The sequence below is a fragment of the Sus scrofa genome, chromosome 5, assembly GCF_054392235.1.
Source record: "Sus scrofa isolate SSC_HxYL_T2T_F1_AM1 chromosome 5, Sscrofa_HxYL_maternal_Yorkshire_Landrace_v2.0, whole genome shotgun sequence".
Classification (NCBI taxonomy): Eukaryota; Metazoa; Chordata; class Mammalia; order Artiodactyla; family Suidae; genus Sus; species Sus scrofa.
Genome location: NC_139387.1, coordinates 88,290,879 through 88,306,782, shown reverse-complemented (window position 1 = coordinate 88,306,782; position 15,904 = coordinate 88,290,879). Strand labels below are relative to the sequence as shown.

At 44.3% G+C, this 15,904-nt stretch overlaps 1 protein-coding gene across 1 annotated transcript in view; it reads right to left on the bottom strand.

Moving 5' to 3' along the window:
* The window catches only part of LOC106510400 (uncharacterized), a 422,513-nt gene that overhangs the window by 235,112 nt on the left and 171,497 nt on the right, over window positions 1–15,904 (bottom strand). The window contains exon 5 of the mRNA XM_085024903.1: window positions 10,050–10,160. Coding sequence (XP_084881029.1) covers window positions 10,104–10,160 — 57 coding nt within the window. The 3' untranslated portion in view covers window positions 10,050–10,103. The remainder of the gene's footprint in view (window positions 1–10,049; window positions 10,161–15,904) is intronic.

The window sequence follows — 15,904 nt, the reverse complement described above, 5'->3', positions numbered from 1 at the left end:
TAAGAGAACATTTACTGTAGTATGGGAGTATTTAATCAAGGCTTAAGGTTTTGGAATAACTAAAACTCAGATGGCATTTCCCAGAAGCACTGACACAAAACTTCTACATAGGACACTGCATAGAGTGGAAAGGTATTATTCAAAATTGTCTAATCCCATGCCTTGATGTAACAGAGAGGCAAATTTCAGCCCAAAGAATACAGGTGACTTTCCCAAAGTCACACAGTTGATTAACAGTGAAACCAGACTCCCTCACTCCTGAGCAATGTACAGGGTGCCGGTTATTCTCCATTTGCTCCTGACACTTCCACAATTCTCTCTTCACTTTTCTGGCAAAATCTGCACCCAGAAGGCTTGTCTCCACTGACTGCATCCCCTGATCTTCCTCTCCCTTGGCCCCCAGTTGAATCTGCATCACTGGAGGCACTGAGACTAAAGGGTGGGAAGAGAGAAAGAGCAAGGTGTCTAATCCTCCCTCCTGAGTCACCGCAGTTCCAGCACATTCTCCCACCTGGGAATTCCTGTCAGCCAGACAGCGCCAACGCTCACCAGGCGCGAGAAACAACATCTAGACATACCAGCAGCCCCCAGCACTGTCACCCTTAAGTCCTACGTGTCTTACCTCACAGAACCTACACCCTGCCCACCTCTCTGCGTATTTTCCCTTGACAAACTATTTTAGGTGAAACTCTTTTTTTTTTTTTCATTTTTTTAAAGTTTTAGTGAAGTGTAATTGACTTACAGTGTGCTTGTTTCTGCTACATAATAAAGTGATTCCGTTATACATATACATACAGCCATTCTTTTTCAGATTCGTTTCCCATATAGGTTATCACAGAATATTTTTTTTTTCCCATGGTATCATTAGGGGATTGTTTTTAAGTGTGCCAAAAATATTTCTTTTTGGATCCTACCGATACAACCAGTTATCACTATGGAATTCTCTTATCATATCTTTCCCTGGCTGGAAACACTAAATCTTCACTTTTTAAAATTCACAGCAGCAATTTTAGGGTTAATTAACAGAATTCCTTGATTTTATCTTTAGCTTTTCAGGAGTTTCATTAGGAAGCATCTTAACATGGATATCTTGGGGTTTAACTATTTGGGAGTCTGTCAGCTTCTTGAATGTGAGCGTTTATGTCTTTGACCAAATTTGGGACATGTTCAGCCATTACTTCCTCAAGTAGTTTTCTCAGTCCCACCTCTCCCTCCTCTCCTTCTGTAACTCCAATGATACACCTTCTATGGTCCCATTTGTCCCCAAGAATGTTCTTTATTTTGTTCCATTTATTCTCTCTTGTTCAGATTGGGTAAGTTCTACTGATCTATCTGAATACTTGGATTTTAAAAAGAGAGACATGTGAGAAAAATCTTATTAGAAATATATTTCCTAAGCATTTCCCTAAAAATTCATAACACTCCTTTCTCCTCAAACTCTTCATATAACTGGGTCCTTCTTATTTTTCTAATCTTGATATGTCACTTTTGCAAGGATCTGCTCCAACTTTACTTCCTTTAGAGTTCTTTTCACAGTCTATAATGATGTTCTTTCTATATTTTAGTGGTTTCTCTTCTGCTTCTTCCTCTGGTAAGTGAGCTTGAAAGGGCAAGGACCATGTCTTGTTCACTACTGGTTTGCCCAGAGAAGGCACTGCACAAATATCGTCATGAGCAAAAAGTGAATGAACAGATCTGCTACCTCATGTGTGGGTCCAAAGAGAAACAACTGGCATATCTCACAGATTTTAGTGATGGGGCTCAAGTGGCGCCAAGAAAAAAATATCACAGTAGCACACAACCTGGGGATTTTAAGATACGTAACATCTCAAGAGGTGAACCCACTTCTGATGCCTTCTAACCGAGATGTGCCAGATGTCTTACTAAAATCAAACTTAACTGGCATCCAAACATTACTGAAGATCAACATGCATGTTAATTTCAGTCTCTTGAGGAAATACTGAAAAAGGCTTAGATTCATACAGCAAATTCCTTGAGAGCCACTTTCCCCAACTCCCTTCCTCAGTCTCTCCCTCTCCCTCCCCATCTCCTGCTTCCTCTATTCCCCTCCCCACTCTCTGCTATACAATAGCCCCTCCCCCGCAGCACCCCCCCACAGCAAGCCCCCACCAGGCCTCCTTCACATCAGCGGGCACAACGGGCGCCTTCGGCGTGCCTCTCCGCCCCCTTGACACTGTCGTTTTTCTTCCTCTCTTGCTCTGGGTACTTTTCGAGCTCTTCAGTTTTTCTGGCCCACCCATTACCCTGATCTGATGATCAGTTCAAGGCCAAGGAATCTTCCTTGCTGGTCCCTTTGAAGATGACACCAAGTAGGCTGAGGCAAAATAAAGGATTCTTAGTCTGGAGGGAGGGTGAGGGAGAAGGGTGCCGTGCAGGAGAGAGACTATGGAAAAGCGGTCCCTTCGCCCATCACATAACCCTGTGACACCAAGAAGGAGAAGGACAAGGTGCTGTGGTATCTGGACGCACTGGTGCATTTCAAGAGTTTCCTTTCTCTCCCCCCCTTCCTAACAGCTCCCTTGCCCTCCATACATTTCTCCCTCGGTGTTGTTTTTTCCTACAAAGTTTCAATTAGGATTTTCCAACTTATGAATGATCAGAACTATTCACCGGGGGCTGAGGCAAGAAACCACCTTTTCGTTTCATCACTTTGAGGAAGGCATAATTCGTTAAGAAACTTAAAACACAGCCTACCAATATATATCCAGTAGTTGAAGGCATGGTTTAAAAAAGCTTAAAGGAACCGGCTTTAGGCTGGGAAGAGGGGATAAGGCCAGGAAGAGGAAACAGCAGGCACGGCCAGGATCACAGGCTCTGGAGAGTGCCATGTCTGAATTGCTTCACCCCCACCACTTAGCAGTGGCAGGAGCCCCAGTCCAGACACTGAGCATCCCGGGTGCCAGTTATTCTGTCCGAAAACGGAAATGATAATACAACTGCCCCAGAGGGCTTCTGTGAGGATGAAATGAATACTTCATGCGAAGTGTTACATCAATGCCTGGCAGATAGTCAAGTTCAATCAACTTCAGCTATTGTTATCGCTGTTGCTGAATCAGACATAGGCCGATGGATCTTATCCCAGGAAACAGGGCAGTGTGGGGTTAGGAACGTTAAACAGGCTAAACGGAGCTGGGACCAACATCCCCGTAACTATCTAACCAGGGCCCTCATCTAATACCGCTCAACAAGTACTGCCTGCCCTTCGGTCAGTCTCTGCGCTTGTTTATGGGTAAAGAACAGCAATGTGCTACTTTTCACTCACAGCAAACCCTGCCGCAGGTCGAGTCCGAAAGACACCGTGAGTTTTCCCCGAGGCACAAAGGTTACTGCACAGCCACAGACGGGAGCTTTGCACACAGGGATCCCGGGAGCCTACCTTCCAGAGAGATGGGGCCAGTGGACCAAGGGCCACGGCCCTCACAGAAAATACCAGTCCTTTTGTTCCCTCAGAGGTCCAGACTTTTAAAAGGGGGCAAGGGAGGGGGCGAGTACAAAGGCCGGAGGCACAGCGAGTAAAGGCGACGACTGTGGTTTATTAATCCATGTGTTTAATCCAGCATGCTAAGGAAGGTTCTTTACGGAATCAAAACTTGCGTGGTTTTGATCCACAGAGATTAAAAAACACTGTTGCTTTCACTTGCCAGGGCCTCTCTGCTTTGTGCTGGAGCTGTATTCTTCGGAGTCCAGCAGGAACAAAGGAGAAGGCGCGTTCCTGTGAGGACGGCGGGCGCAGGCATTTTGACAAACATCCGGCCTCCCGCCCCCTCCGGGGAGGCGCCTCCCGAATTTCCCAAGAACGAAGCCCTGGGTTTGGGTTTGCACCATTTCCCTCCAAAAGCCAAACAACTGGGAATTGTCCCCCCTCGTGCAGATTGCTGTCAACCCATCAAAAGTGGTCTCCAGCAAGGCCCGGGAGGATGGAAGATGCCACTCCAAGCCCTTGGCGGGCAAGTCATGAGCCGGGTCCAGCACCATTCAAGGTTCCAGTGAGAATCGCCACTTCTTCACGAGGGCGAGGAGCCCCCAAGAGTCCTGTCAGAATCTGAGAGTTTTCTCGTAAGTTTTCATGGGAGAGGAATGGGCACCTTTGGAAATGGCAGAGAAAGAACAAGAAAACCTGAGGGAAACGGAGAAAAAGTTATCTGGGTGAAGGCCCACTCAGGCTTCATCCGCCTTCAGGCGGCTGTAAGGTGACAGTGAAAACTGACGTGAGGTCTGTCTGAACCACCTAGGGCACTTCATCTCTTCTAACTATACTTGGAAGGAGCCAAAATGAGTCTTTCTCAGGAGGCCTCTGGGGTCTATAGAGATCCCCAACCTTGGTGAGACGTTTCCAAACAATGGCTGGTGCTGAGGCTGCTGGCAGTGCCAAGAGGATGGTGGTGAGGGGTGGCAGTCCCAGATACCCTCCCAGGGCACACGTCGGGACAGGGGAAACACTTGTCTCTCCGTTCTAGACAGTGAAATTGAGTGCGGGCAGGAGAACAAGATCCCGGCCCTCCCGCTGGCCTCCCCGGCCCATCGCCTAGTTCTCCAGGCCACCACCCCCAACCCTGCTGCAAAGACCGAGGCCAGCGGAAGCATCCCTCCCGAGACCACTGGGCTGCTATCAATCAATGCGGAGCACAAACAGCTAGAAGCTCAGGAGGGCTCCTTGTCAGACGGAATTTTACATTCCTCTTACTTTCCTTACTGCTGTCCCAATCCTCAGCACGGTGCTTCCCGCAAGGCTGGCGTTGAATCAATGTTTGCTGAACTGTATCATACAACTTACTACCAATCAGCCTCTTTGTCCTTCAGGTAAACTCCAAATCTCGCTATTAAATTATAGATCTTTGAGGATAATCACCCTAACAGATTTATCCAGGTCCCCCTAGCAGAACATCCAGAACATGGCAGATTTTTGGTAAATGGTGGCTGAATCTGTGGTCTGTGGCATAATCTGCCATGTGCGGTCTTGTCATATGGGTCTCTCGACAGCATGATTTGCATGTGTGTGTGCATGTGTGCACAGGTAGCCACACACTTGTCTGCATCTATGTCTACTGGTGTATGTATCTAGCTCTGAAACGGCAGTATCAAGGAAAATAAGAAGTAGGAAGCCATAAATCTTTGTTATCATCAACCCTCCTATCTGAAAAAAAAAAAAGGAAAAAGAAAAGAAAAGAAAAAAGAAAAACAAAGAAAATCACTTCTACAATATTCTGCTGACTGACCCTCTGGGTTCTCATGGGTTGATTGGAAAATATTTTTAATAGGAAAATAGGTCACTCAGTCTCCTCCTCCTCTTGCTTTTTCAGAAGGCTGATCCATAAAAGTCAAGCAGCTTGTACGAGGTCACACAGCAGATGAAGGTGCCAGGGCCTCACATCCTTTTCGCTCCTCTGAGTCTCAACAGCCACTATGACTCCTGAAAACCACTCTTGCCAATGTTACCAAATCATCCGAGTTAAATAAAATGAGCGTTCTCAGTACATTTCTCATTTGCCTTTCCTTACTATTTTATGCCAAACAGACGCTCTCTCTCCTTTTACAACCCCTGATGTCCTTTGAATGTAATGCTATAGGTTACTGGCCATTTAATCCGGGGCAGGCATCATTCCAAGAACTTATCTCGCACAGTGAACTCAAGGAGTCAGATATTTGACTACCTCCATTTTAACTATGGAAAACTAAAGCAAAGGGATGTGGGCAGGATGCCGATAGCACCTGCTTCCACTGATATGGTAAAAAGCTCTGAAGAGGTGCATTATAGACACACAACGTGGCCCCACTGCCACAAAGAGAGGGTAAGTAATTTGGCCAAGGTCACACTGTCATTGATGCTTCACTTGGAATTCAAACCCAAAATCCACCTGCAGACTGCACACCTCTCACCACAGTTTTTAGCTCCTGCTTCTTTCTCACCTTTCTCAGCCACATGCCTTCTCAGTCTCTCTCCCTTTTATGCTCCGTAAATATTATTCCTTTGAGTTCCACTCTCAGCCCTCATTTCTTGTCCCCTCTCTTCATCATCTCATTCACGCCCAAGAGCTCTTTACAACCTCCATGTGACTCCATAACCTTTTCCTCAAGCTAAGACCTCTATTCTAAGTCACCAACAAATAAAACCTCTATCTGTACACACACCCACGTCAAGGCCTGAACTGGCTCAGGTCCACTGCACAGAATGGTCTCCTTTGAATACTTCTGCTCAGCTGATAAGAGATTTAGTTTGGTATTATAATATTCCAGTTTCTCTTCTCCTTATGTCACTTGGGTTGGGTTTATTTAAAGCAAAAATAGGATACTAATCCCTTCCTGTTATTTTAACTAAATGTATAGTTGTTGCTTTTAACCGAAGGCTCAGGCATGTTGCAAGGGGAATGCTCCACCTGTCTGCAGAAGGCAAGGTCCCAGGTGCTCAGGAGACCTCTTTCTTGACCACTCCCGTCATAGTGGACATGGCATCTGACCTCATGATCACGGTCAGAAAGGAAAACCCAAAGGCTGATGTTCCACTGATAATGGGTAACATGGAGTCAATCATGACCAAAAACTCCAGCACGTTTCTTTTGTGGATCAGTTTTAACTCCGTTCACTGGCCAGTTTGGCTAGGTGCTCTATTTGTTACACAATTCACTTGCAAATAACATCAGGTGATAAAGTTATCTATGGACTAAATTCAGGGAGAAATAAGTCTGAGAATGATTACCACCACTAAAACGTTTGGTATCAGTTAGCTGCTGCTGTATAACAAACAAATTCAAAACTTACTTGTTTGCAAAAAAAAAAAAAAAAAAAAAAAAAAAGTATGATTTCCCATGGTCCTATGCGTTATCCGGGCAGTTCCTTTGGACTGAGCAAGCTCAGCTTGGGCTACATACTTTAGGATAACTACACTCACATGTCTAACAACAGGCAGACTAGGTGGTCTAGAGAGGTCTCGCTCACATGTCTACTCTTATGTGGGGTGACAACCTGAGGATTCTCATCATCTGATAGGATAGATTGGGCTCATTCATACAATGAAGAGTTTCCTGCAGCAAGAGAGGGCAAGCCCTATGCACAAGCACTTTTCAAGTCTCTGTGTCATATTTTCTAATATTCCAGTGGCTGAAACAAGTCATGTGGCTAAGCACATATTGAAGAAGTGGAGAAATAAACTCTATCTCTTGATGGGAAGACTTAAAATACATATTTCAGGGTGTTCCCATTGTGGCACAGCAGAAACCAACCCGACTAGTATCTGTGAGGATGCAGGTTCGATTGCTAGCCTTGCTCAGGGGGTTAAGGGTCCGGTGTTGCTGTGAGCTGTGGCGTAGGTTGCAGATGTGGCTCAGATTCCAAGTTGCTGTGGCTGTGGTGTAGGCCGGCAGCTGCAGCTCTGATTCGACCCCTAGCCTGGGCACTTCCATATGCTTCGGGTAGAGCCTGTTTAAAAAAAAAAAAAAAGGCAAAAAAGAAAGAAAACACACATTTTAGGAGCTCCCATTGTGGTTCAATGGGTTAAGAACCCAACATAGTGTCTGTGAGGATGTGGGTTTGTGATCCCTGACCTCACTCAGTGCGTTAAGGATCTGGGGTTGCCATAAGCTATGGTGTAGGTCACAGAGGCAGGTCAGATCTGGCATTGCTGTGGCTGTGGTACAGGCATGCTACTGTACTCTGATTCGACCCCTAACCTGAGAACTTTCATATGTGGCAGGTGCAGCCACGGAAAGAAAAAATGAAAAAAAAAATACACATTTCAAAGGGGTTATCTTCAAATATGCAACAAATGCCTGCAGCCACGTTTTGCAATTTTGTCATATCTTTTCAGTCAAGTTATAAGAATAGAAACTAGGAAGAGCCCAGGGATGTGAGACTTCTGGGCTTATTCAAGAAACAGTGGGACAAGAGGTAGCATCTGGAAGAGGCTCTTTCAAGGGTGAGAGCCACTGGTCTAGCCTGACTAAGACAGCAAGCTTTAAAGCGCCCAAACTTGGTGACTGAGTCCACTGGAGAAACAGACTCTTAGTCTTCTCCTGACCTACCTCTCCAAAATTAGTTCTCACTAGGTAATTCGCCAACCCAGTAAATGGCAGTAGCATCATGCAGCTGGTTCAAGCCAAAAACCAAGGATCATCCTGGATTCCTATCTTTCCCGTACCCCCATACTATAATCATTAACTCGGCACAGTGGTTTTGTCCATCAGAAGTTCATTTCTGACTCCCCCTCCCCATTTCCATCTTCAATGTCATTACCATCATCTGGTTCTTTACTTTTCACTTGGACCTTTACTGTAGTCTCTTCACTGACCTCCCTATTTCCTCACATGTTCCCTCTACAAATAAGCATACAAACAACAACACTGCAGTCCTTTATAAAAGTAAATCAGCAGACAGGATAGCTCTACCTGAAATGTTCCACAGTCTCCCACTACACTTAGGATAAAATACCAAACCCTTTATTGTCACTTAAAAGGCCCTTCATAGTCTAGACCCCGCCTGCCTCCTAATCTCAATTTGTACCACTCTCTTTATTAATGATATCCTGGCCACAGTGGTCTCTTTTGTCTTTTCCAATCACACAAGATGACAATCATCATGGGCTGAATGTCAGCTCCTCAAAGGCATCTTCCGTCACCTCCACATCAAGTAGCCCCCAACCTTCTGACATTCTTGGATTACTCTCACTCATTAAGCCATGGTTTTTCTTTGTTTAAAAATTTTTGGATGTACGTATTTTTGAACATCAGGTATATTGAGATATACTTTATATTAAATAAAATGCATGTTGTTTGTGTCCAGCTATATAATTTTTGTCAAACACACAGATTTGTAACCACTATCACAACTGAGTATAGAACTAAACTATATAGAGGCAAATCAGGGGTTTTCAGGGGCTAGGGTGGAGGGGGAGCTATGAAGGGGCACCAGGCAACTCACATACATTTCTTTATAGTGTTTATTAAAGCCCATAATAATCTGGATTATTTATTTACCTATGAATTGACGGCTTCTTCCATCCCGAGAGGGCAGGAAGCCTGTCTGCCTTGTCTGCATCTCCAGAAACTAGCACGGCACCAGTCACTAAAAGGATGCTCAGTCATCCTTTGTTGAATGATTTAGTGGACCTACTAATTTTCTTCAACTTGGCCCTCTCGTCATCCTCATCTGTAACCCATGACCACATTTACGGATGTTATCTCTTAAAATATCTGTGAGTTTTCCCCTTTCCTCTAACTCCATAGCCATGTTTCTGCTCTTATTGTTCTCCACTTTGATGTAACAACCTCAAAAGTGGTTTCTGGGTTGTCAATCTTGCCCCCTCAGCCACTGTCTCTAACTGTTGCTAGGTAAAAGTGAATTACATCACTCCCTAAAAAAGAAGCATCGGTTCCTATTACCTAGCAACCAAACCGAACTACCAAACTAGCTTGGCTCCTCTCTGCTCCCAGGTGTGTCTACCTCTAACCATCCTTTTTCCGGATACTGACAGGGCTCTTTTCCATTCCAGATCTGACTCACAACACACACAAAAGAATATTTTGTGTAATTTAAGTACAGCTGTCAGGGTTAAATGCAGGGGTAGTGAAAGTTGACTGGTGGGCCTCTGCTCCCAGGCACCCTGATGGTTTCAGCAATGCACACAAGACTCAGGTTTGGCCAATCAGAGTAACTGGACAGGAGGGAGGACAGAGCAAGAGAGAGTTTGTTTGTTTGTTTTTTACTTTTGAGATGACAAGGTATAAAAAGCATATAGCTCTCAGGACTCATTATTGCTATCTATTCTGAAAATAAACTGCAATGAGAATTATGTCAACATGGAGACTTTTTTTTTTTAAAACACAACGAAAAGAAAGAAAAGCACGATCATGTTGATAAACCCTGGATCCAGCCATGCTTTGAGCCAGTCAACCCCTTGAATTTACCAGCTTCGTAAAGCAATGGATTCTCTCTCGTGTTGCTATTCTGAAACACAATTAAGTGTTCTTTTTAAAGGTCTTTATGCTTTTTATCCATATGTATTGTCTGGTCTTTGTTGGGATTATTTCTTAACTTACCTGGAAAATGCAGAAAATGTAGACTGCTAGGTTTAAGAGGTTTGGAGAAATTCTTCATGTGACCAGCGGATCTGGAGCAGAACAAGTCAGTTCTTTCATGATGAGGCTGGGCTAAAAGGTAGAGGGGAAAATACACAAAATGAGGTCTATGGCTCCAAAAATAATCCATGCTACCTGCCATTACTAGTCCTTAGATGAGTAATAGTTTTTAAAAGTTTTTTGTTTTTGACCATACCCACAGTATGCAGTAATTCCCTAACCAGGGATCAAATCTGAGCCTCAACAGTAAACGGAGCCGCAGCAGTTATAACGCTGAGTCTTAGACCACCAGAGAACTCCAAAATGTTTTTTCTTACTTTTTTATTATTTAAGTGAAATAATCCTGAAAACAACTGGACTCCAGTTACCTATACATGTAGACTCTTCCCGTATATTTAATTAAAGTGGCTAATTAACTTATCTGTTCAACAAACTTTCAATGAGTTATATACCACATGCTGGACATTCTTCTAGAAACTGACGATACAATAGATAAAGTCTCTGTCCTCATAAAATTGACATTCTGGTGGAGGTGACAGAAAAGTCAATAAATATATTTATAATATAGCCAATGGTGATTTTTCTATTGTTAAGAAAAATAAGATGAGGGGAATGGGAAAATGCCAAGGCTATTGTATTGATTTATATGTAGAAATAAGAGCCATCTTCCGGGATGGGGTGACATTACAGCAAAGATTAATGCAGAGGGTGTGGCCATGTGACTGCTTGGGTAAGGATCATACCAAGCACAGCCAGTGGGACACAGGACATAAGGAAGGGGAGCAGTCAGAAGATTGGGGAAGAGGGACTCTCAGATTAGGCTTTGTCACCTTGAAAGAATCAAACCAGAAGCCAAGAAGAGAAAGACATAAAGATACCAAAAAATTAAGATGACTGACCTAAGGTCATAAATAAAGACAATCTGATTTTATTTAAAACCATTCAGCAAACATCTAATCAGCATCAACCGCCCATCAGCATTTGTGTATTACCTTTACTGTCAAGATATTTTGTTTAGCTATTGGACATTACTGGATGCCTAGTATCATTTGGTGTGTATAGTATCATGTATTTAGGATTGTGTTAACCTTCGAGTCTATAAGAGACCAAACGGCCACTACATGAGGGACAAGACCTTCTTAAAGGGTACAGTTTTCATCAAGTCATTCCCTAGATGTATCATTCACCCAACCCCATCTTTCCGTGAGGAAAAGGTTTGTATCTCAAGCCAGAAACGTTAAGCTGAGTGGAGGGTCTTTAGCAGGAACCACAGTAGGAGCTCTTCCCTTGCTGCGACTACAGACCAGGGAGGAAGCAGGACAGAACCCAGGGCTGAGGCTTAAGAGGACACCTATCTCTTCAAAGACAGTCAGAGAGCTGGGAACTGAGCGACCCAGCCCAGCTGCACCAGGGACAGGGTGTAGAGATTAACTGAGGAAAGGCTGGAAACTGTCCTTTGTAAGTCTTTTCTACTGCCAGCGTTTTCTTTATGACTCTATTTGCTTCATCTTAAAGAGATGTCTTTTTTTTTTTTTGAGAATCACCTTCCATGAGCTCAGAAAAATGAAAGGAAGTAGCTTTCTAGACTGTAAGGGGCAAGGGGTATCTCAGCAGCAGGAGTGAGAGTGAGACCTTGAGAGAAGGTGAAGTGAGAGGGGCTATGTGTGTCCCTCCCTGGATAAACCTCGGAGGTAATGGTTCAGAGAAGGGGCTGTAGAACCTTGAAGGCCTGTAGGGAAAGCTCATCTCCACTCCTCTCCAGCTGCAGGAGCAAAGGACAAGCGAGCCTCTCTATTCCTCAGTTTCCACCTTTGCAAAATGGGGCTAAAGTTGCCTCACAACAACCGTTATCTCCATTTACTGATGAAAAATTAACTTTCTAAGACCAGGTAAGAAGTCAGTGTTGGAGGCAGGTCTCAAATGCCCTCTTTCCTACTCCAAAGCCCACGTTCTTAACCTTACACCTGACTGTTGCCCTGTCTTAGCACTGGCACAACCAGCACTCCAGACGTGCAAACCAGAACCTAGAAGGTTGCTCACTCTGGCCTCGTCCCGCTCCCTTCGCACTGAGATTCACTCGGGACTGATTCCCGTCAACCCCACCCTCTCAGAGTCCTCCAGGTCCATTCCCTCCACTAGAGCCCTTCTGTCTTAGCTTCTCCACCTCCCCCTGCTTGCAGTCCACCTCAATGGAATCCTTATTTCACATTCTCTTTCTAAAACCCAAACACAATACATATAGTAGTAAACATGGCACTCACTCTCTCAACAGTGTTCAATAGCTTCCGAGCATTGAATCAGTGGTTCTCAAACATTACTGTGCCTAAAAAATCACCCGGGAACAGGTTAAAATCCAGATTTTGTTTCAAAGAGCTGGGAGTGGGTGGGATGGGAAGGAATGCGCATGATTAAGAAGCACCACAGGTGCTCAGTACAAGTAACAAGCAGATTCTTGTTACTCAAAGCCTGCTCATGAACCAGCATCATCAGATCAGCATCACCTGAAAGCTTGGTAGAACGGCAATTCTCCAGCTGGCCCTTAATGGACCTACTGAATAAGGACCAAAATTTCCAGCTGATCTGTATGTACATTAAAGACAGAGAACAGTCTTTGATACAAAAAGTAAAATATAATGTTTTTCTATGGCATAGGAAGCTGGTCATGGCCCATCATCTATTTACCCCTTTCCCCCAGTCTTGCGGGGGAAGGTCTGTGATCTAAGTTGGACAGACTGGGGAAACTGAGGCTCCAAACATCTAAAGAGGCGACCCCTGTCCTCTCCATCTCGGTCACCCCAGAGACTGGCGCATGGTCCCTACCACATAAGACACATGGAGAGTCAAACTGAACTGGATCAATGTATATTTTAAAACACAGGTTTTTGAAATATAGTATTACATTTGCATTGTATCTTTCATCCAGGTATGATCTAACTGGAACAAAAAAGGATTCAGGGAGAAAAGCCTGCCAGTGTCATGAGCCAGATGCATTTTGCTCCTTCAAACATGGAACATGTCGTCATGGGGCAGGGAAGGGGGCTGAAGCCTATGAAGACCTTGCTGCTCTCCATTGATTTACTGCCTGAAGCCAAACCCATGCTCTATATATTAAAGCACAACCCCCACCTTTTTTTGTTTAAGAAGAGCAAACTTTCACCACAAAGATACAAGAACAGCAAATATTGATCTTCTTGATGGATGGTGCACCTCACGCCACAGGCCACTCAAGCATCTGCTCATTACCACCCAGCCCTCCCCTTTGTGGGGAAATAATGCCAAGTGGCCTCCTGTGCTATCGACTGCAGATTGCAAATATTTAAAAGACATAAATTTCTCTGAATGAAAGCACCTTTCTTTGTTCTCCAACCCCCTCTCCTCCCAAGCCATGTTGATTCTGGGGCTCTGCGTACTGTCAGCACCTGTACTTTCAATTGTTTGCTTGCCAAGACCGCTGTGGTTTTCTTGCTTGGTTTTAGGAACCATTCTAAGTACAGTAGCCAATGGAGGTGTGTTTTCTTTCTCTCTTGGCGATCTGCAGGGGAAGCAGCAGCTTCAGGACACCTAGCAGCAACTAATTAGAGGGCATGAGAAGAGAGGAACAGAAACTGCAACTCCTTTATCTGAGTCCACGTCCCTAGGATGATGAAAAATGGACACTGCTGCAGATTCAAAAGGAAGGTCTGGACTTCCTCAACAGCCTGAGTATTTGACAGAACACTTTAGACTTGGTTTTGCTGACATCCAGAACTATTCTTTAAAGTGAACACAAAGACTTGCTATCAGAAATAAGAATGGGATTTCAGCATGCAGAAATTTGAATTGTGATTGAGAATGGCTACTGTGAATATTATCCCAAGGGCCTAAATATAAATACTGAATACGGTACTAGCTCTTTGACATGAAGCATTATCCACCATTCGACAGAGTAGGATGACGCCCTGTGTGATCTCGATCAATGCTCGCAAGCTCGCTCCCGAGTCACGTGTCCACATCACATCAGCGTAAAATAAACCAGAGACAGTCATGGTGATCTGGTCAGTGCTGATGACAAACTGGGTGCAAGGACAAATGGTCTGTGTAAAGCTTGAGTCTTTCTCTTACCCAAAGCTGACTTCTCATTCGAAGAAAGGGCTGCAGCCTCTACTACCTCTACCGCTGGGGAGGGTATGTACCACTCTTCATCCCCTACATAACTTTACTTTTCAGGAGCAACTATCTGGGGTCCACACGGCTCAAAAATCTTGAGCCATATGGTTTAAGAGAGTGATTCCCCCACACTTCAGAGAGAAAGCAAATGCTCCTATCTGACCCATCAGCACAGTGACCTTCTATTGGCTGCAGGGGCTGACGTTCATAACCAATGGAATACAATGCAGCTGTGCTGGGATGCCCGGGATCCAGCTTTGATGGTAAGAGATGGCAGAGTCTGGGGCTGCTGCAGCCACCTTACAAACGTAAGGCAAGCGCCTCTGGCTTTCAATAAATGTTCTGGTGAGGCAGCTTGGGTTGGGTGAGCTGCGCTACCTGCCAAGTTTGCCTGGTGTCCAGAGACCTATCTCTGTGATGTGAAGATTCAAGATGCAGTCTGTGGCCACAGAATGGTTTATTTCACTCTGCGTAAAACTGGTCTGTTCAGAAAAGGATGGTACTGAGAAGGATGACACCTACCTCCCCTTAGTTGGCACCATTCCCTAACCAGCTGAGCCAAAAAATACTAGGCCATTTACTTATTCCAAAAATTAAAGAGCTGATACTTACGGCAAACCCTGGCTACTGAAACAGAGGTACTTTGGTCTTGTCAAGGTACGTAATGAGCCATGGACTAAGAAGCTGAAACCAGCCTTCCTTTTTGCCCTGGACTAGGAAGAGCTCCATGGAATTACACAAGTGTTCTGAATTATACAAAAATCATTAAGCCAACTTCAGTTCCCTGAAAAACCTCCTCAAATGACAACCGATGCTAGAGGAATCATGAAAATACTATTGCATAAATCTAAAAAAAAATGAAATTCAGATTGAGACAAAATGGATTTGTATGAAGAATCAAATATTTTTAGGAAAAGTGTTCTATAAAAATCAACTCTAGATGCACTGAAATTAATATTTCAAAATAATTCATCATAAATGTATCTCAATTATTTCACCTTCTACAAAATACTCAACAGTTTTGAGTTACATCAGCAGAAAGATTCTTCTGAAAATTAAAACTTATCAAAGATTATTTACAATCTTGTCTACACATTCATGTTTTAACAATAAGGCACTTGACTACAAACTCAGGACTCACTTGAGCAGGACGATGATTACTGGGCTTCACTGTGGCAAGGAAGCAGTGAGCCTGTCCTACCCAAGGCAGAGGCCTCAGCGTCAGAATGTGAAGGCTTTCCTCTCATTTCTCCAGATACCAACTCAAGAAATATATGCCTGGCTGATGGCATTCTGGGAACAGAACAGGAGAAAGGGCCACTATTTAAAATTTCAAGAAACTCCGATTTGGCGATCCCACTTCTCTGAGCCCTGGGTTGGGAGCCTCTCTAACTTAATTTTGCTGGAGAACAAATCATTGTCCTGACTCTACAGGGTGAGCCAAGGAAAAACAGAACTCTGAACCCAGACTGCTAACAGCCCTGTGTTTTAGCCCTGTAACTGTCCCCTGCTTTAGAAGGTATGTGAAACCTTCGAGTTCCAGGTTTCTTGGGAGTAGAGTGAATTGACCCACTTCTCCTTGCAGGACCCTGTGTAGACTTGCAGTGGGAATCACTCCTTCTGAGAAGTAAGGGATCACTTTTTAATCAACTTCACAGCTTTCAACAAAA